This window comes from Protopterus annectens, chromosome 1.part0, assembly GCF_019279795.1.
Source record: "Protopterus annectens isolate FY-2018-M chromosome 1.part0, PAN1.0, whole genome shotgun sequence".
In the NCBI taxonomy this organism is placed as follows: Eukaryota; Metazoa; Chordata; order Ceratodontiformes; family Protopteridae; genus Protopterus; species Protopterus annectens.
Genome location: NC_056725.1, coordinates 237079795 through 237102012, shown reverse-complemented (window position 1 = coordinate 237102012; position 22218 = coordinate 237079795). Strand labels below are relative to the sequence as shown.

General features: G+C 36.6%; 1 protein-coding gene across 5 annotated transcripts in view; it reads left to right on the top strand.

Moving 5' to 3' along the window:
* The window catches only part of ADGRG6 (adhesion G protein-coupled receptor G6), a 1156656-nt gene that overhangs the window by 870787 nt on the left and 263651 nt on the right, over positions 1-22218 (top strand). For all 5 annotated transcript variants that reach the window (XM_044058511.1, XM_044058431.1, XM_044058747.1 and 2 more), the window contains one exon: positions 2601-2808. In XM_044058511.1, the coding sequence (XP_043914446.1) occupies positions 2601-2808 (208 nt within the window). The remainder of the gene's footprint in view (positions 1-2600; positions 2809-22218) is intronic.

The following is a 22218-nucleotide window of genomic DNA, read 5'->3' as shown; positions in this document are numbered from 1 at the left end:
TAATCAGTCAGCAATGCCCAAGCTGAATGACATTGCATGGCTAGAATGAAATCAAGAGGAATGAAAGGTAACATGCTAATAGTACATAACTAGGTTTATCACAAATTTATGCAAATTAATAAACCTTTAGTGATGTCATAAATGTGTGCACAGCATGACAAGGTAACATTTTCAGTATATTCACTTATAATGGACCTATATCAGAGCAAAAGTTGTTGATATAGAGAGTAGACAGAAACTGACTTTTCTATGAACAGTTCTTTTTGTCACTTAACAAGCAACATTTACATAATTGTTTAACTATTATAATGTGTGTATGTTTGCATGTGTGTGTGTGTGTGTGTGTGTGTGTGTGTGTGTGTGTGTGTGTGTGTGTGTGTGTGTGTTTGTGTGTCCGTGTGTCTGTGTGTTTCCATGTGTTTGTGTGTCTTTGTGTATCTAAAGTGTGTTTTAGTTTTGGTATCTTAATACTTTATGAACTTCTAAGACATCTATTTGTAAACTTTTTTTGATCCGTATTTAATGCAGGGTTAACTGTTTCAGCTTGATAAGACCAAAAATATGCAAGTTAAATATACAAATGTTATAATATATACATTTTAATTTGTTTATTTAACTCATGAGTAAGATGTCAATGCCTATAACCATCATGTTTTATCATGTTCTGAGAAATAAAATTCCTACAAATGTTATTTTGTTATGTGGATTAAAATGTTATCACGACACAGCTATTGTTTAAAATATTGTTTGCATCATACATTTTCAATTATCATTTAGGTAAATTAAATTTTCAAAGAATGCATTTTTATAGAATATTGCAGGAAAAAATAGATTAGACGAGAGCTTCCCTTTGTGTCTTACTTAATACCAAAGATGTTTGTAATTTGTAATCTATCGTCAAAATTCTCCTTGTTTTGCAAAAGGATCTATTTTAAACAGATCTTACCTTACAACATTTTCAAAAAAAAAAAGTTAAATACTTATGCTCACCATTTGCATATGACAATATGCATAGCATTTGTTCGTACCATGCTTTAATTATATCTAAAATATCTTCAGCATTTTTTCTGCAGACCAGTTACAGGCTCTTCATCTAAATAATTCTCAGTATCTTTTGAGCTGTGTGCAATTGTACTGTTAATATGTCAGATAGCAGGGCAGTACTACAATAATTAATTCAAAGGTTTGCAGCAATGCTACACTTACTGTGGTTATAACCAATGGAATCTAAGTAAAATATTCAACATATTTAATGACTACTTGCAAATAATACAAGGACAATGGCTGGCCTAGTAGACCAGTGTTGGGTCAGAAGGAACATTGCCAAAATATTCTGTTAATTCAGATGGAAAATGCAATGTTGTATGCAGTCTTTCCAATTAACAAATGTAAACAAAGATGCTCAAAATAACCTAGTACCAGCCTGACATCCTGCCTAGAAAAAGTACCGCCAACACTTAAAATTTCATAGTCAACAAACACTAATAGTCATTCTGTGTGGAGTCTGCATGTCCTCCATACAGTCACGTGGGTTTCCTCCCACATTCCAAAGACATGCAGTAGGTGAAATGGATACTCTAAATTGGCTGTAGGTGTGAGTGTGCAAGTGAGTGATACGGAAGAACTACTGTGGCAGGGCTAGCCACCTGGCAGTGTAAAAATTGGCTCAAGATAATGGTCACTCTTGAAGTGACACCGTGACCCATGTGAAAAATGAGAAAAGGGGTTGAGAATAGATAGATGGAAACAGTAATAGCCATCAGTAAACAACTGAACTGTCTATTCAGCTGGCACGATACTCCATTTTTGGCCATCCATGAACATATCTTATCATTGCATCATCTGGATTTGCACCTCATTTACCCTTTTCGTCTGTGAATGGAGAATATCATGTAATTCTTCCAGCATACAACCCAGTGAAAGGCAATTATAACAGCATTAATACATGCTGATAGAAAATCTCCATGTTTAAGCAGTGTAAATTGGGTGCTGACAGTATGCTTTTATACTTTTTTAAAACTTTTCAATAGGAATAAGCCATTGGCTATCATTATACTGATGATGTTATTATTATTTGTTTATGCACTAATATTTTGTTTTTTAATAAATTTTCACCTTTATAACAAGCTGCCGGAAGTTTAATTTACATATCTGTGTGCATATGTTTATTGTTTTAAATGTGTAGTTATGTAGTTTGGTTTGACTAACTTTTATCCACAACCAGATGTCATTTTATTTAATCATTCTACCAGTCTATGATGTATTGCTTTTACAATTTGTAATCAAATTTCTGTGAATAAATGAAATTATGAAAGCCAGGCACTGTACGTATTAAGACAATATTTATTTATTTATTTATTTATTTATTTATTTATTTATTGGCATTTGTTCAACTATCAGCTTAGTGTCACCCCACAAATTATGCTACAACCTGTTTTGGTCATGTGGTTTTTCAGATGAACTCTAAGAATTATTAGCTGAATCACTACTTTGATTAAGTAAGTAAAAGTGAGCTGTATAGCTAATACCCAAGGCTATCAATTTTCTATTAATTTTTGAACTTATTTTATTCCGTCTCTTTCTCTCTCTCTCTCTCCTAGATAATGCAGCTGATGTAGCCAATCAAATCTTCTTAGATCTAGCAGATGGACAGTCACTAAACTCTACACAAGTGGAAAAGTTTGTCCTTCAGCTGAACCAAATTGTGAATATTGCCGAAATTAACACTTCACTTGCTTCAACAGTAGTAACCGTGTTTTCTCGTATTTTGAACAACAACGACGAAGCACTTGTAACATCTTCATCATTGTAAGTAAAAGGGCATGTTGTGAATTTTCAGGTGGATTATTCAGTTGTGTGTCAGCATTAGTTGTTTGTGTCATAACATGTTCTTGTAATTTGCTCTGTAATGGAAAAACTATCAGCATAGTTTGTATCATAATACAGGAATATATTAGAATGTAGAAGAGAAATTATTTAGCTAGAAGTGTGGCTCAGCATTTCAGACTAGAACATAAAGTAATGTACCTTTTTAAAACTTTGTTTTGATATGTGGTATTTTTCCTAACAGCAAATTTACACAGTAACTCAGACATTCTTTGTTTAAGAAGTTAGAAGAAAAATATATTGTAATGTTTAGTAAACTCATACCTATAGGGCTCAATAAGGAATTATTGCAGCCAGTTTTAACTTGAGATGTGATTGATATAACATGATTGAATCAATATTCAGTTCTGCATTTAGTTGTATGGTTTGATGTATATTTTTACCTTTAGAAGAACCTTTTTGGTTGAGGCAGTGACCAGCTCTTTAAATGACAATAACACATTTTGACTAGCTTTGTGTTGTGGAACATTACTTCCACATGGCTCCCTGTTAATGCGTCTTTAGCATAGCTTTCTAAGATCACTATCAAAATATAATGAATTTATTAATACCTACAAAGCAATAGTTGCTTAATCTGTCAATGGTCTGCCCAGTGCAGCTGTATACAGAGATATGTTTCATTTAACTCATTTGTTATTGTATGCTAATAAAATCATGTACTGGTTTCTTAACTAGCATACAATGTGGGCAGCTACATTGCCTTTTCTCCTCCACTTGCACTAAATGTGTCTGTGACTTGCACACATCCTGTGTGTGGCTACTCATCATGTACAATTGTTGGCCACAGTGTATGAGGAATGTTTCTAAATCCCATGGATAACACTAATTCTTTTATTATAAAACCTTTTTTTCTTATTTTCTTTATCACACTCTTCTTTGAAGTTTTGTTAGGTTCTGTATCTTCAGATAGTCTGTCTACATTGCTAGACTGAAGAACGAAAGTTAGATGTGTGCAATATATAATTTATGTATGCTGCTAGCATACAGATTACAGGATGCCAACAATAGAGATAAGATGTAAAATATTAATGTTGCAGAATTTATAAAATGAGTGTATCTTCAAACCTGGGAAAATGCGATCTGAGTCAGATACTTAACTCTGCCAGACCCACTAAACAAAAGCAGCTGCAATACTTGGGCATTTAAGTACAACACTGTTAAATTCAGGCAAAATTTAGTCTACACATTTTTTGAAACTAACTGCAGAGAAAATTTAAGAAATGTGTGGTCTGTAGACTAAAATCATGGAATTATGGAACTGTTTGCAACTGTCACGACTTGTATTGGTCCATCTCTGTCCACCTCTGTTAAACATGCCAATAAGAAAGAAAAAGAAAGAAAGAAAGAAAGAAAGAAAGAAAGAAAGAAAGAAAGAAAGAAAGAAAGGAATAGCTTAGTAAAACATGAGTACTTAGAGCTTAAAAGGCTTGTTGCAGCTAATACTTTGCTTAAGATTTCATATACAGTTGTTAATGGTGTTGATGGCATACTCAGAAGAGTCTTTTCAGAAACGACATTGGCTGTTTGGCAGACATTAGAACAACTATATTGCTATACATGACATAAATATTTGGAATATGCAGAATTGTTGTTAGAGCAAGTTAGACAAAAAATTTAACTGGACATTTGGAAGACTATACACACACACACACACACACACACACACACACATGTATGTATATATATATATATATATATATATATATATATATATATATATATATATATGTGTGTGTGTGTGTGTGTGTGTGTGTGTGTGTTACAGACAAGTCTTCAAAGACTCAGCTTGTCAATCCTTAAAAAAAAGTACACAGATTTAAAATTAGCTGAATGTGTCATCATTGTTTCTGTGCAAGATCTTAGTACAGTGGGGATCAGGATCAGGGAATTCATTGTTTTTTTATTTTCAAAAGGCTGCTGATCAGCAAGAAATGTTCGATCAGTTGCCTTTTGATAAATTGATTTTATATATATATATATATATATATATATATATATATATATATATATATATATGTTGCAGGTCAGGTTGAATGTTCTGGCCTCCAGTTTAATTATTTGAAAATCAACAAGAAATATTTTAGTTTTTTTTTTTTTTAGATAATATTTTGTGTGACTTGTAAGTTGATGTATGTAAAGCAGTAAATTGTTCTGTGAAAAAATAACATGAAGATTGTATTTTATTACTGGGAATCATACTTTTCAATTGTCCCTGATATTGCAGAATATCCCTGATTTTGCTTCATACTTTTGCTCTGTTTTTTGATAGGTTTTTGGTTTTCTGGAGGACTAAAGTCAACAAAGTCAAATATTAGAATTTCATAGTTATTGTTCATAAAATGGATATTGATAAAACAAATGCCTCTATTAATGTTTTAAATGAATTAGATTAATTGCACAGAAATAATACTGTCCCCAGGAATTGTATAGAGAAAGCTGAAAGCTTTCACTAGTAAAACATAGCTAAAATTTTGTTAAACTCTAGTAGGTAGTTAAGCGCTTTTGCCCATATGACATCATTACAATTATCATAAAACACCACAGACACAAGTATATACATCCAACATTGTACCACATGACTGAATTCCACCAATAAAATTCCACAATATTTTAAAAGTACTCAACAACTCTACACAATTATGATAGACACATATTAGTTGTAAAAATGTGTATTATTTATTTATTTATTTTTATTTGATATTTGTTTACTGGGTAAGTCCAAATGGGCCAGAAATTCACCATTTTCAGTGGAGGCCTGGAAGAAAAAGCTTGACACTCACAATCTTTCAAAAATCAAGTACACATATTTTAAATCATAATTTAAAAAGCATCATGTTATACTGCAAAACATCAGTTACAAATATTTTAAATCAGAAAGTCTCATGTTACTCTACAAAACATGAGTGAAAACTGTTGTAATGAGAAAAGCATTGAATATATGTTTCATTGTAGAGTGCAATGAAAATCAGTAAGATAACCTGGAGAAGAAATGTGAGGAAAATGTCATTAATCATTTTATTTTATTATTTGTTTACCAGGAAAGTCCTACTTGGAACAAAGCCAATTTTCAGTGGAGGCCTGGGGAGAAACACTCCAGACGCATGTCTTTGTTACTGGGGAAGAAACCGGACCACCCGGAGGAAACCCACATAAATGCAGGGAGGACATGCACACTCCACACAGAAGGCACCCCAGCTGAGAACCAAACCCGAGAACCTCTTGCTGTGAGGTATCAACGCAACCATTGCACCACTGCGCCATTCAGTCATATTACTTGTTACATAGATTAGTATGTGATAAATGAGACCTCAGACAATTCTAATATGATATTTCGAGATATATTAGAGATTACACGATTAGAGATAGTAAGATATTGAGGGGAAATTGAGTAATGCTTCAGTTTGAGAGATGGCGCCCATATTATGGTTATAGAAGTAAGAAAGATGGAAAGAAGGAGATTATAAGACAAGTGCAGGGCAGGGTGTCTTCAGGTAGCTTAGGTGAGTAGGGAAGAAAAAGAAATAAGTAGAGGAAAGGTCTACAGAGATGAAGTGGATAAGGTAAGGTAGTGGGGATTGGAGTAGGAGGCTGAAGAGGGTTGTGAAGTGTGATTAAGGTTGCAGGGGGTGAGTGGAGTATAGTGAGTAAGTTCAGCCAGGATTGGCACCAGAGCAGGTCTAAGATTTTGTAAAGTATTCTTTTATAGAACATTTAAAGGAGGGTAGGTTAGGAAATGGTTCTGGTGGTTAGAGTTAAGTCCATTTTTTTGCTACTGAGTATGAGAGTAGGTTTTGCCCAGGGGATTTATTTGCTTTATTTATGGTAAGGAGTTGTTTGTCTTCTGATCTAAAAGGGGTAAGAGATGGGCAGGCTAATGGTTTATGTATGATTTTACATAATGTTATAAGCTGAATGTAGGAGAGGCAGAGGGGGAGCTCCAGCCGGCTAAGGGCATGCAGAGCTTTACAGTGATGAGTAAGGGAGGATGAATTTGTAGTAAACTTGGCAATTTTGCTGTAGCAGCTTTAAAGTTTTGTTTTTTTTTAATGGAGAACTGTAAATCAGTTCATGCCCCATAGAGTAGGGAGGGCAGAAGGTAAGGTAGGTTTTGAACAGAATTGTTTTTGTGGGCGTGTTCAGAAAATGTTTGTTTCTGTAGAGGATGCCTAGTTTTTGATGTGTTTTTTTTTTGGTATCACTGTTATGACTCCTAATAGTTTGGTATGGTGGACTAATTCAATGTCAGTGACATATGTCAAAACTATTTAGAAAGAGGCTTTCTTAGGAGCATGTGTTTTGGGAGTAAAGAGGAGGAGATTATTTTTTTTCATGGTTGAGTAGGAATTGTGCTCTTGTAAGCCAGGTTTCAATGGTGGTGACAATATGTTGAGTGATTTCTTGAGGGGGAGTTAAGTTGTTTGAAGAGTAGATTATGTTAGAGTCTTCTGCATTTGAATCAAGGTACCTTCACAAGAAGATAAATGCAGGTTATTGATGCAAATGTTGAATAGTAGAGGGCCAAGGATGGATCCTTGTGGGACTCCTGTAGAAGTGGGAAGGTATGCAGAGATGGATCCTTCCCATTTGACAGCTTGTTGCCTGTTTGCAAGGTAGCTAGAGAACCACTGAATGGATGGAGATGCTAGACCCAGGACTGAAAGTTGATTGAGGAGTTTACTATGAGAGACCATGTCAAAGGCTATTGATAGATCTAGAAATACTGCAGATAAAGTTTATTAGAGTTGCGAGCTTTATTGACAGTGTCTGTAAATTATAGTAATGCAGTAGAGGTGCTGTGGTCTGTCTGGAATCCATGTTTTATATTGGTAATAGAGAAGTTCTTGATGTATACATCTTTCAGTGATAAACCAATAAAACTAACAACAGTTCACAGTATTTGAGCAGAATTAGCAAACAAATTGATTCAACAGTACATATAATACAGACATTGTCTTCTGAATAAATTCACTGTAATCCAAGATTGAATCTTAAATCAAGTCCAGTGTAGTAGCCCCAAAAAGGCACCAGCTGTTGTTACATTCCCATGCAAATGGAATATGTTATAAATCCACCAGCGATGAGATGAAAGGAAATCTACCAACAAATGATCCAAAGTCCATTAAAGAAGAACTTTATTATTACCACCACCAAAAAATAAAATAACAAAGTAAAACATGAGAGCAGATTTAGTGCTTTTGTGCTAACAAAACATTTGGACTTCTTTAGAGCCTCTTTCAATTTTGTAAGAGAGGGGAGACAGGATGGCTATATGATCATACCTCTCAACCTCTTAGAGCAAAAAATCTGGACAAAGTCATAATTAATGGGGGGACAAAGGCCCAAAAATAGGAATATTTTTAAAATATTGCTCTTGCAAACTTAGAGAGTTGCTAGAATAACAGGTTTTGCATTAGTATGAGTTTTCTCAAGGGTATGAAGTCTGAAACTCAAATTATTTTCAGACTTTAATCATCAATGCTTAATGATTTGCCAAAAAAACACAATGTTATGAGAAACAGACCAAAAATATGTGAAAAAAAATCTGGACATTCTGCAAAAATCTGTACAATTTAGAGGTGGAAATTTTAATGTCAGTAGAATTACCTCTTTTATGCAAGGAGATAATATGCACCATTTACCATAAGTTAGGGACATAGGGTTCTGTTATTGGTCTATTAGTAAGAATGCTGATTGGGTATACTATTACATCTGAAGCTAGATTTAGATATTAGATATTTTGGCAGAAGGTTGTCAGCTGAAGAGGGACAATGTTTTAGTTTACGGTATGTAAAATCTTTTTATGCAAGTTACAGAAACTGGTTGAAAGGTAAAGTGGGTGGAGGTGTCTGTGTGTTTATTGAAGAGGTTGCAGTTAGATGAGTTTTGTGAAGGAAATATGTTAGGGTCAAAGGGAAGGGAAGTTAGCTCTATGAAAGTGGGTATGTTAAGTCAGTCTGAGGTTAAAATGGCTATGCACTCTATGATGTATGTATAGAAACAGGTGGTTCTTTTAAGGGGGGATCTATTTATGGGCTGGAATCCTTTCTTTGTACCTCATTTGATGAGAGAAGCAGGCAGGTCTAGCCACTCGATGGTGTAAAAATATGGCTCTAGGTGATTCGGTCATGTTGACTAATGTTGCCAAAATGGGCATGGGTAGTTGTCTGTGATAAGTGGGTTGAGGACCTGACCTACTCCAACCTATGCGAGGGACCCATGTTAACAGTGGGAAGGGTGGATGTGCCCTTTTAGCCAGTGTGTGCCCACCATAAAGCCCAACAGCCATGGGTCAATAAGCTACTGGCCAGCCTGTGTCTAGTTGTCTAGCCTGGGTTACCTGGGATAGCTCTGTTGCGAAAGCTGGATGTAAAACCAATCAACCTGCAAACATGAATTAAGAATTGCTACACTTAATATAGGTTCACTAATAGGAGACAGCTTGGAAGTGGATGACATGATGATATGGAGGAGGCTGAACATTCTATGTATCCAAGAGACAAGATGGAAGGGCAGTGCAGCAAAGCCACTTAGCTTGGGATCCAAAGTCTACTACTCAGGAGGTGGACAGGTTAGAAATGGTGTGGGAATTGTGGTGGAACATAGGCTTCAGGAGGCAGTGAGGGGCATCATCAGAATTAATGAAAAAGTCATGGCAATTAGACTGTAATGTAAAGTTATAGCAGTATTCATAATCTCAGTCTATGCCCCACAACAGGGTTGTGATAGTGAAGAAAGAGTGCATTCAGACAGCAGTTGCAGGACCTACTAGATAAAGCAGGAAAACATCAATTGGTGTTGATAATGGGTGACTTGAACGCACGTACCAGGGCAAACAGAACAGAATATGAGAACTGCTTGAGTCCACATGGGTGGGGCAACAGGAGTTAAACAGGAGAAGCCTTTCTAGACTTCTGAATGGCATATGGCTTGATAGTAGCCAATACATGGTTCAGAAAGAGAGAAAGTCACAAGATCACATACAAAAGTAGCCAACATGCAACTCAGGTAGACTTCCTCCTACTAAGGAAAAGGCACTTAGGTAGAATCCATGATTGCAAAGTCATCCCCAGTGAAACAGTTGGCCCACAGCATAAATCACTGGTTGTCACAATCAGCTGCAAGTTGTAGTCAAAGAAGACCTGAAGGTAAACAGAAACCAGGCTGAAGACCTGGAAGTTGACTGGAGAGAAAGCACAACAGTGCAAGGAATTACTCAGGGTTCTAGCACCCCAAGCAGAGAAGAAAATAGGTGGAGTTGGAGAAAAATGGCAGCACCTCAAAACAGCATGTGTAAGGACTACAGAACAGATGTGTGTCCGAGCCAGGTATGGAAATAAGGTACATAAGGAAAGCTGGTGGTGAAGCGCAGATGTCCAGGCAGTCATCAAAAAAAGAAGGCATACAGGAAAAAGTGGGAGAAAGACAAGACTGACCAGGCTAGGAAGAAGCTAAGCAAGGAGTTGCAATAGCAAAGAATAGAACATTGGAGGCAAATTCTGGAAAGTGACTCAGTAGGTGATACAAAGAAACTATATTAGGTTGCAAGGCAAAGGCAAAAGATAAAGAAGATAGTCAAACACCCTTCATAAGGGATATCAGCAATAACCTGCTCACCAGTCCACAGGACATCAAAGACATTTAGAAGGAGTATTTTCAGCATCTTCTGAATGAAGAAAACCCCACAGAAGCTGCTCTGTCTCAAAATGAGCCTACAATGAGAGAAGAAGAGGAGCCCACCTTAGAAGAAGTAATAATAGCACTAAGGAAGATGAAGTCAGGGAAAGCAGCAGGCTCAGACGAGGTCACAGCAGATGTGATAAAGATGCTGTGTGATAAAGGGGAGAAATGGCTCCTAAGGGTACTCATAGCAGTGTGGAGAGAAAGGCATATCCCAGATGACTGCAGAATAAGCATACTCATGGTAGTGTACAAGAACAAGGGGGACATCCACAACTGTGGGCAGTAGAGAGGCATCAAACTCCTGTCACACTGCATGAAAGTTCTGGAGTGGGCAATGGAATGCAAAACGGAAAGCATATGGGATGAAACTAAGCACAGGTAAGACAGTGGTAATGGCAGCAAATTGTGGAAATAAGAAGAAGCTGAGAATTGAGATAGAAGGGAAGACAGTGGAACTTTTAAATAGCTTAAAGTATTTGGGAGGGGTGGTTAAGGAGAAGGGAAGTCTGAATGAAGAGGTCAAAGCTAGAATAAGAGTGGCTTCAGCCAAGTGGCATAGAGTCTCAGGTATAGTCTATGACAAAAGAATGACAAAAAAGTAAGGTGTACAAGTCAGTGCTGCTACCAGTACTACTGTATGGTAAAGAACCTGGGCAGTAAAGGCAGAGCAGATGAAGTAGCTAGAAGTGATGGAAATGAAGTGCCTGAGAAGTGTGGTAGGATGTACATTGAGGGACAGATGAAGAAATTAAGACATAAGAACAGAAGCCAAAGTAGCTTCAGTTGCATAAAAGATCAAAGAGAACAGACTACTGTGGTTTGGACACGTGCAGAAAAACAGAAGACAATCTGTTGAAGAAGATTTGGGACAGACAGGAAGAAGGTAAGAGGAAATGAGAATGTTCAGTAAAGAGAAGGATGGATTGTGTGAAAGAAGATTTGCGACAGTCAGGCATGAGTGTTGAAGAAGGCAGGAGTGTGGTACTGAATAAAGGGAGATGGTGACAGTTAATATGATACCCCAACCCCATATAGAAAAATGGGAAAAGGGGGGTGATGATGAGGATGATGATGGTGATGATGAGAGAAGATATGGAGGACCAGAATGTTTTAGGGTAGTTTTTATGGCTATCTTGTACAAGAGTATAATAACACTTTTTATCTCTATTAACTTGTATCTTGACTTGGTTTTGTAGCTGTCTGAATAGTTGCCAGTTTTTGGCAAACCGATTAATTTGTCAGTTAATCCATGCTTTGTCTCTGTAGTTCATAAGAAGTGCGCATTGGTTGATGAGCCATGAGGTATGGCTGTTTTTAATTCTTTGTGTACTCTGTGAGGCTAAAATGTTCAACTGCATCATTTAAGGGGAGTCTTTTTTTAGGATGGAGCAGTTAACTGCTTTCTGAACTTCAGTGAAAGACTGTTTGGAGAAACTGGAAAAATTACTGGTAATTTTGAGGTTATGTTTCTTTTTTAGTTGTGTAATAACCCTGTAAGTATACATTAGCAGGTTTTCACTTAGTGCATCAGGGAGGGCACCCGAGGAGGTAAAATTAAATGTGTAGGTAAGCAGAATCCAGTCCAGGATAAAATGTTATTTTTGCCATATCTTCTTGGTATACTAATAAGTTGAGTGAATCCAAAATGCTTCATGCTGTTGATTCCTGAATTTTCAGACAAAAGTCAATGTTTACATCACCCAGGAGGATAATTTCATCTGTGATACTATCTGCTATCTAGGATAGTATGTTTCCAAGTACTGGAATGTTCTGTTCTGGGTGGGGTATATAGCACAGCAATGCATATGCTGTTGTATTAAGTTTTAGGAATGAGAATAGGAGTTCTGCTTTTCCAAAATTTGGGATTGTGCCTGTATAGGGAGTTACTGTGAGCATACTTGGGAAGATTATAGCTATTCCACCTACTTTTTTATGTGTTCTATCAGGTATAATAATATTATAACCAGGGGGTAATATTTCAACATATTTTATTTAAGGCTTTAGACATGTCTCTGTTTTGCCTAGGATGTTTATGTTGTGTTGAGTCATCAAGGCATGAACATCTGTGATTTTGTTGGATATGCCTCTATGGTTTAGAGTGACTATTTGCAAACATTTAGGATGTATTCTTTGGTTTGGGGTTTTACTGGGACCTGGGTTGGGGAGGATGTGATCACACTGATGTATGGTGGAGAAAAATGGTTTGTTTATTATGGCATTTTTAGCGGAGATGGGCAGAAGTATTACCTTGACATTGGGACTGACATTTTTTAGTATTTTGTAGTTACAACAGTGGAATGGAGTTATGGCAAATTAAGGTTGAAGAGATTTATGAGTAGCTAGTGGGAAGATGGTTGATTGGTGAGGATGATGTAATGGTTAAAGCAAATTTATTATTACTACTAGTGGGCATGTTAGGAATAAGAGGAGGATGAATAAAGTGATACAGGAAGGAAATAGCATGGTTAGTGTTGCAGAAATCTTGCAGTATGGTTACATGAGGTAATGAGTAATGATAATAGTGTAGAGAATAGGTAGATTTTGACGGGGGTGCAGAATGAAATTTGAGAAGAAATTTAGAACATAAGTGAGTGGAAATGGTATAATGAGAACAGTTTGTGATCGGATAGTGCAGTTAGGTATAGGATAAAAAGATGAGTAGAGGAGGCATAGTAAGTGCGGAATATGTGAGTGGGGGTGGGTGAGAATTGGGGGTAGGGTAGAGGAGCAGAGTGGAGCAAGTTGGCCCACAGTATAGTAAGTGACAGAAAAACAATCTGTGAAACAGAAGCAAGACAAGAGGTAAGACAAGTTCTTATAATTTTAAACACAGTAACACAAGCTGATAAATTTTTGTTAAGATACACCTAAGTAAACTGCGATAGGCAGTATAGCAGAGTCTTTGTCTTGAAATGAGCTACAGTAGCTGGAAAAACAACTGAGATGAGAGGAGGGCCAGTCAGGTGCTTTAATGTAATGCAGTTACTCCCCCTCCCCCACAGATGGTTTACCACCAAAAGCAATCAGCAAGGTAGAATCTTTATGGATACAAAGGCAAGGTCTTTGAACTCTTTTATTGGCTTTTATTGCCTTTCCAGGGAAATGTCATGCTGTTAGAGTAAAATATGCTAAAGTATTAATTTAGCTTCACCTTCAGCAGTGTAAGGCATGTGGGTGCGGGTGGGCATGTCCCTCCAGAAGACTCAACACTACAGTACAGAACTCACTGCTGCAGAAGTGAGGGAAAGATATTTCATTAAGTTCAGTTTGATTCTTGTAAACTGCCTTAACATAGGTTTTAACTGAATGCATTGCTTCTTTTGTACTTTTCCAACTGGAGGTGAAATTCAGCTGTAGAATTTCCCTTGGTAGCGAGATCATGTTACATTTTGCAGCAGCAAATTGTCAGACACACTATGTGATCAGTACACTGTGAGAGATAGAGAGAGAAATTAAAATAATTAATATTGTTTGATGGCTGAACTGGGTAGATAAAGTACTATTTATCATAATTTCCTGCATTAGGTAGTGTTTGGCCAATATAAGTAGTTCACTATATTTCACAATTGTACATTTCTGTTTTATAGCCTTTAAACAGGAAAATAAGGAAGCTAACAGGAGATATATCTACAAATGTAAGTTTAAAATTAGTAAAATGGAGACAGATGGAAAATAAAGTAGCCAACAAGAGATATGTGTTGGTGTGCAAGTTTTGGATTACTGAGATGGAGGTTTATAGAAGTTTAGAATTACTAAAATGGAGACAGTTGGAAAATAACATAGCCAACAAGATTTGTGTGTTGGTATACAAGTTTGGGATTACTGAGATGGAGGTTTACAGATTTTAAAAGTACAGGTAGAAGGCCTATCTCATTTAGTTTCCATTCTTTGTTACACAACATACAGTCTGTAATTGTGACATTTAAGCAATTTAGAAAAAGCAGCTTGAGTTTGTAACAGATATGAAAAAAAGACTAGACAATGACCCAACTCTTTTCACAAAAAGAACTGTCTCATATTATTAACAATTGATTAGACTAGCGAGTAACTATGCTGTTTATAAAGCATAAAATCAGGAACTACAATTGAAACCTTAAATAGAAGCCATTAGAAATGTGCAAATATATATGTCAGAGATTAGCAGCAGAGAAAAAAATAACACTTAGCCAGATGGCAACATGCTACAAACTTACTTGCTGTAACTGTGCAGTTCATAAAGCAAAGGTTAGGTGTTTTCACTGAATCCTACAGCAAAAAGCCAATAGAAACTTTTTAATATATTTGCTACACATTAACAGTGGAAATACAACACTTATCCAGAGTTTAACAAAGCTGAAAACGATGTGCTGCCATTGAATCCTAGAGCAAAAGCCAGTAGAAAAAGAATACAACTACAATCATACAGCATGCAATTTTAATGTGCTGCTGATAGAAATATTATCACCATGTATTCTTGCACTATGTCTAATTTGCCATTTAAGCTCATTGTATTCTTACTTAAGCATTAGTAGTCCCCCCAGGTTCTATAGTAGTTTGTTTCTTACACGTCTTAGTTCCTTTATACAGTGCATTGTTCTTATTAGTTTTTTTATGTCATAATAATGCTCATAAATATTTGTGCAAAATATGCTCCATCTTGCCCACATAAGAAGACTGAGAAGGATCATATAAGGCTAGATATACAATGCCTACACAGCCACAATTATATTTCTGTGTAAACCAAAAATTCAGGTCCAACATGTATAGATGGGCACTGCGAACACATATCGCATTTATAGGTTCCTAAAATGGTAGTTTTAGTAGATTTTGTACAACCCCCATTTCTCTTTTATATTCCTGATATTTTTATCCATAAAAGTAACTTTGCCACTTATCCTAGGGAGTATGCCGTCATAACAGCAAACTATTTTCTAATTCTGTTCTGTTAACTGCCCAAAATAAAAAAAAATACTTTGGCTGTATTTTAAAACCACAACCTTATTATATTACTATTGAGTGAAGAATTATCCATTTTACCTCAGCAATTCACACATTTGCTTTTGATGTCTGGAAGATCAGAAGTCTGGGAGCTCTGATTCTACCAAATGCAAAATGTAATTCTCCCTGTCCTCTGGGTGTATTACTATTTATTTGTAATATTTTTCTTTGTATATTTTCAAGAACACCAAAATATTTTCCCAATTTGCCTTTACTACTTCCTCAACATCTGTTACCTTTTGCATATAACTTGTTATGGGAAATAAATTCAGAAACATAATCAGATTACACAGCCTTCAAATTTCCTACTTAATATATTTACCTTTTGTAAGATTCAGCCTAGAATCTCATATTGCTAAAAAAATTACTGCTGATCTGACAAAGGGCATACTTTTCTAAAATACCCAGATACTCCCAGTAATACTGTCTTGATCACATATACCCTTTCCTGTATGCCATTTTAAAGAGTTTCCAAAATATCTACTATAAGTTTCCAAATACTAGCTATACCCTTCACTCTACCTTATGTCACCTTCTTTCCAAACTTAATCATCTCTCTTTCCTCTTCAGTTGCTAAATATATGAGGCCAAATGACATGCTTATTTAGTGAAAACACACAAGGCTGGTGTTATAGTCCAGGACTTCACACATGCCTAACAGTCATCTGAGAATAGCACTACTATACAGATATGTAAATAAGCTCAGTGCAGGTCATTGGTGATGAATGACCATAAACAAAGCTGTTTTTAAAAGCACAGCCATTTATGGCAAATGTAAAGTATGCAGAATTCAGCATTTGGGGCTTTTGAATTAGTACCTAAAACCCTGAGGCTTCCTCCTACTGTGTTTTTGAATATCATGGGTGAGCATGGCTAATCCCAGTCACCCTTGAAAGGTATAAGGCAAGCTACAGCCTGCAAAGTGTTTATAATTCAAATAAAAAAAGATATAGGGATTTATAATGTTTTATACTGGGGTATTCTTATGTGGACACTGATGGTTTATTAAAGAGTAGAAATGTGGAGATAGGAAAGACTGAAAAAGGGGAGACAAACAAAGAGGGGAACACAGAAGGAAAGCATCAAGAGGGCTTGCTGGAGGAGGTAGGAGAAGAGGGGCACTATGTTTTTGTCAGGAGATAGACCACCTCCAGTTTTTTCTTGACTGTATTTTTGTGATAGTATAATGTGGGTGGGCAATAGGAAAGAAGGTTATGGATAAAGAATAAGGGAAGAAGGGCTGAGAAAGAGATGGTGTGGGGTCCCCAGTCCACACATCCTCAAACACTTCCACTGCCAGATGTTGGTGCAGTGGAAGACCCTAATTTTAAGGGGGTAAGGGCCTGTAATGGTGCAGTGCTCAGTATGAACTGGGAGAGCATGTCATCAACACTGTCAAGAGAGGATTTGACTGCCTAAATCCATCTGTCCACAACCTACTCCAATATGTCTTCTAACAATTTCCAAAGCCCCACTTTCTGTGAGGCTTTTCAGGCTGCCATGTGCCGGGGTCTCTGCAGGACCAGTGCCATCATCCTGACCTGTGAAGATGCCACAAGTTGGGCAGCAGGTGAGCGCACCATTACCTGGGAGGTACATGCCCGGGCTGCTCCAGAGGGATTTGAATCTGTAAAAAAAGTAAAATAACTGGGCGAGAAACAAAATAAAGGAGAAATAAATGTTGTGTCTTTCGGCTTTTCCCGGTTAGGGGTCGCCACAGCAGAACTCCGGTCCACTAATGATTGGCAGTAGATTTTTACATGCCGGGTTGCCGGCCCTGACGCAAACCTTCAGCGAAGGTACGCCCATTCACGCATGTCTCCATACAGAAGACCCTCTAGCTGAGAATTGAACAGGACAACGTCTTACTGTGTGGCGACAATGCTACTGCAGCACCACCACCGCAGTATTTAAACGAGAAAGAAATGCAAAATAAAAATAAAAACATAGAAAAAGGAGGAGAGAGAAAAAAACAGAAAACACAGTATAAATCCACACATCATGTTACATGCCATTTACTTTCTTAAAATAATTTACATTATAATTAAGTCTTTACTGAAGTGAAACTTGTGTACAGGAAGTGCTTATGCATACAATGGGAGTACTCATTTGGGAAATGCTTGTGCACTTAGGGAGAAGGGCATGAGCAGTTCTTGTGCATATTTCAGATGAACTCACATGGGTAGTTCTTATGACTACTTGGAAGGGCAGTGTGTTCCTCCAACGTTCTGTACATGCCTCACTGTCTGACATTCAATACAGTACTAAAACACTGTTTATAAATATTACTCCTACTAAAAGACAAAGTCACTTAGAGACAAAATAATGCAGTTTATATTGACATATCTGTTACATTTGCTTGCAGTACTGGAATGATTCCATTGCAGTTCTATCAGGTACAATGCTGTAAAAATATTTCCTTATAACCATTAAAGAAAACAAATTAAGATAAGCTCCTGCAGTTATACACTGAAATATCTCTCACTCTTGTTTACAGTAATGTAATGATTTCACTGCATTTGTTTATGTTGTCAGTCTTGGTTTCAGTAATATAATGAATGCCTTCTACTGACACAGTTAAGAATAATTACACACACACACACACACACACACATATATATATATATATATATATATACATTTTATATATATATATATATATATATATATATATATATATATATATATATATATATATATATATATGTATATATATATATATATCTATATATATATATATATATATATATATATAAAACTTGAAATAAGTTAAACAAATATTATTGTATGGAACTGTTGTCATAACCTACCAGTGGGATCAGTGAGCATAGCCTCTCTTCACTCCTGCTGCCTTTTGTTGTACCTTATCTTTTCCTCAACTTTAAAGAGAAGGCATAAGCCAATTCTTGTTCATCTGTAATTCAAATTGTTTTTCTTTTATATATTTATAAGGCAATGCATTCACTGCAGTATTTGCTCTTTTTTTTTTTTTTTTGGTTTACATATTTATGACTGCGAACTCCTATAGTGTGACAAATTTCCCTTTAATGCAAGTTAAAGAGAAATTTATGCAATGTGAGTGGAATGTTGTTTTCAACATGCTGTAGTGTGAATGGAACACTGTGTTCGGGTATAAGTTATTTACACATAGACAAATGTAATTCATGGAAATTTGCATTTCCTTCATAGCTCTCAACCGTCCATATGTATGCAGAATGTCAAGATTTTTGCCTCATATTTTTGATCAGTTCCTCATAAAACTTGTATTTCTAGTAAATGACTGATGAGTGACATCACTAAATAATGATACACGGAGTTTCAGACTTCATGTCCATGTAAAAATGCATGCTAAAACATAACCTTTTTTTCTATGAACTTTCTAAGTTTATAAGCGCTATATTTAAAAATTGTCCCTATTTTCCGGCCTTTTCCCCCATTATTTTTTTACTTTGTCCAGATATCTTGTGCTAAGAGGTTGAGAGGTGTGACTTCCTTTGCTGTACAAATGCATGTGATTTGATAGATAGTGCAGAGGTTAAACAACTAATCATTTTTCAGTAAGGTGTGTCCTGGTCTTTCAGTTGGCACATCAATCCCCACCCCCCTCCCCCCAATCTTCACTCTGAATAGGGTGTGGTGCCTAACTGAGACTTAAACCACTTTTGTGCAAATACCTGTGTTAAATAATTGTTATGATAATATTTCTGTGCCCTGCACAAACAATAATGTATTTACCAAAACTATCTGTAAGTAATCTAAATAAAAAATCAGTTTATGCAAGATTAAGTTAAATTAGTATGTGTAACTGGAAATTTCTTTTCATTTTTCAGTCTTTATAAATACATGAACAAGTGGATCTTGTAATCCAGCATATGTATGTCTTTGATTTACAGAGTTATATCTACAGATTAGTATTTATGCATACATATGTTTCATATGCAGTTATTTGGAATGTTATGTTAACACATAAACATCATATATTTTTAAACAGATGCATTTATGTGCATGCATACGTATATGTTTCCCGTTACATTTTATAATAGCATCACATATATTTGCAATTACACATATCTTTTTCTGGAAATACCTCTTCTTATGCAAACCTGTTAAACTTCTTTTATGTTTAATATGACCGAATACAATACTTACCTCTAAAAAACAAACACGTAATTACTATACAGCTTTGACCTTCTCTCCATTACCAGGTGTGCCCACTTAGCAAACTGGTCCTGCTATGCTTCTGCAAGTCATCATATTGGTGACAGCACTGTTGGTTAGAGCAGGTGATACCTGTCAGGGATGACAGGTTATCACCCATCCCCTGCCAGATGTTAAGTTTCTTTCAAGTAGTACCATGTGTGCATGCCTTGATCTAATCTTGATATGACTCCTTGGGAGAAAGGGGTTTGTTTGTCAGCTGGGAGTGTAGCCTCCTGCCTTCACATGTTATGCCATGACTCAAAGTGACAGAACCAGAATAAAAAATGTAAGAGCAGGGCTATAGTGTAGAGGTTCACAACCAGTCCCTCTGGGGTGTGAGATCACTTTAAACAAACCCAGTTAAGTGTCAATACAGCAGGTATTGATGCTACTGGCACGTTTTGTTTAACCTAAAATGCTTTATCACATACATTTTTTCCTTAAAGGAAACCAATCACATTTCACAAGTTTTATACTCTACAAGTTTTATAAAATGTACAGTTGTTTAAGATGCTAAGTTATGACATATTACGTTAGATGGGAAGGGATTACACTTTATGTTGGTGCAAACTTCCATTCAGATGATCCATTCCTTTTTTAAAGTGTAGTCTGATCTAAACTTGTCTAGGGTGACTTGCACATTACCACAGCAAGCTGGGCACTGCTGAGGAGTGCCATGGACTGCAGAGCTGTCCGCAGTGTATTCATGTCAGTCTGAGCCCTTGTTCATTATCATCCAAGGGTGATGTATGGCTACATGGCTATACACATTTGCATATTACTACAATTCATAGAGATAAGTGAAAAAAATACCTCATTTGTTAAAATATGTGTAAATGACCTTGAATTTGCATGAAAAAAGTTGAAAATCACCACATGAATTTGCCAATACTCGAGTTAAGTGGCAAATGTATTAGGATACCACAGACTTCTTAAAATCAGAAAATAATTAAAAAATTCTAATTTAACAGGGACCACTTAAAATATGTAGAATTAGTAAGTTAAAGTTAAGAAAGACCAAGCCTGTCTGGTGGACATCTGCCATTAACAGGTTATACAATAAGAGAAAGAAATTGCTGTCCAAGACTTGGAAGGAACAGTCTCTGAATTGGAAACATTCCCTCCTCAGCTTAAACAAGTAAATAAGACACCTCATAAGGCATTCTAAAGCTAACTATTAATCCAAATTGGCTTCTTTCACTAAGGATAACCTTAAGGCCTTCTTTAGCTACATCAGAACCCTTAAAGGAAAAACCCAGATCTGTGCAAAACTGGTTGTTAATAGAACCATATATATTGAACCTACAGAAATAGCCAACCTGCTAGCTGACAGGTTCAGCCACATATCCCCCTAAGCATCCTTACCACCAGCCTTCCACCTAATATCTCGAAGGAGCAGGTCGTAAATGCTCTCTCCAAAGCCAAAAACACACCCTCTATGGGACTTGATAATATCCCAACCTACATTTTAAATGGATTAAAACAAAAACTAGCTGCACTGCTGGATATTCTTTTTAGTCACAGTCTAAGCACTGGTTTGTACCTGCTGAATGGAAGGAGACATCGCCACAGACCCTGGGAACTATATACCCATAAGTCTGACCAACCTAATCTGTAAGTCTATGGAAAGAATAATCATGGCTCTTGTCAAAAAAGATATAGAAGACCTCCAAATGCTGGGCCCAACCCAATTTAGTTTTGTTAAAGGGAGATCCTAGATCTTGAACTTCATGGACTTCTTTGAGACAGTCACCAAAGCCCTGGGCAAAGGCACATCCATGCATATGGCCTACCTAGACCTGGCCAAGGCCTTTGACACTATTCCCCACGCAGGCATCAAAGATAAACTTACCCAGCTTTAAATCATCCTGTATATTCTCAGGTGGGTTGCAAACTGGCTCAGTGATAGAATACACATAGTCAAAGTAGGTGACTCTATCTCCACCAACAGACCTGTAACCAGTGGTGTTCCAGAGGGATCTGTGCTGGGGCCCCTATTGTTTGGAATCTACTTCTTGGATGTACAGGCAAAAACAAAAGGCCTATGGTTGACAAAGTTTGCTGATGATTGCAAACTGCGTGCAGTCATCGAGTCCCTTAACAATATCAACATCCTACAAGAGGGACTTACACAGACAAATGACTGGTGCCAAAGTCATGGGCTAAAAGTCAGCAAGGGTGATGTCCCTGCAGATTGCATTATTACAGTGTAGTTATTAATGGGTAATCACTGATGAGAGATTTGGGCACACAGGTTGATAGCAACCTTTCCTTTGAACACCACATTTCTGCAGTGGTAATAAAGGCTTTCTACATCTTCCACCTCAAAAGTAAGGGCATTGCATCCAGAACAAAAGAGGTTATATCCCCATGTACTCCTCACTCATCAAGCCAAAAATAGAATACAGTGCTGCCTTTGATATGTACCTTACCAGGCACCTGCAGCAACTGGAAAGACCTCAAAGGTTTCTTACA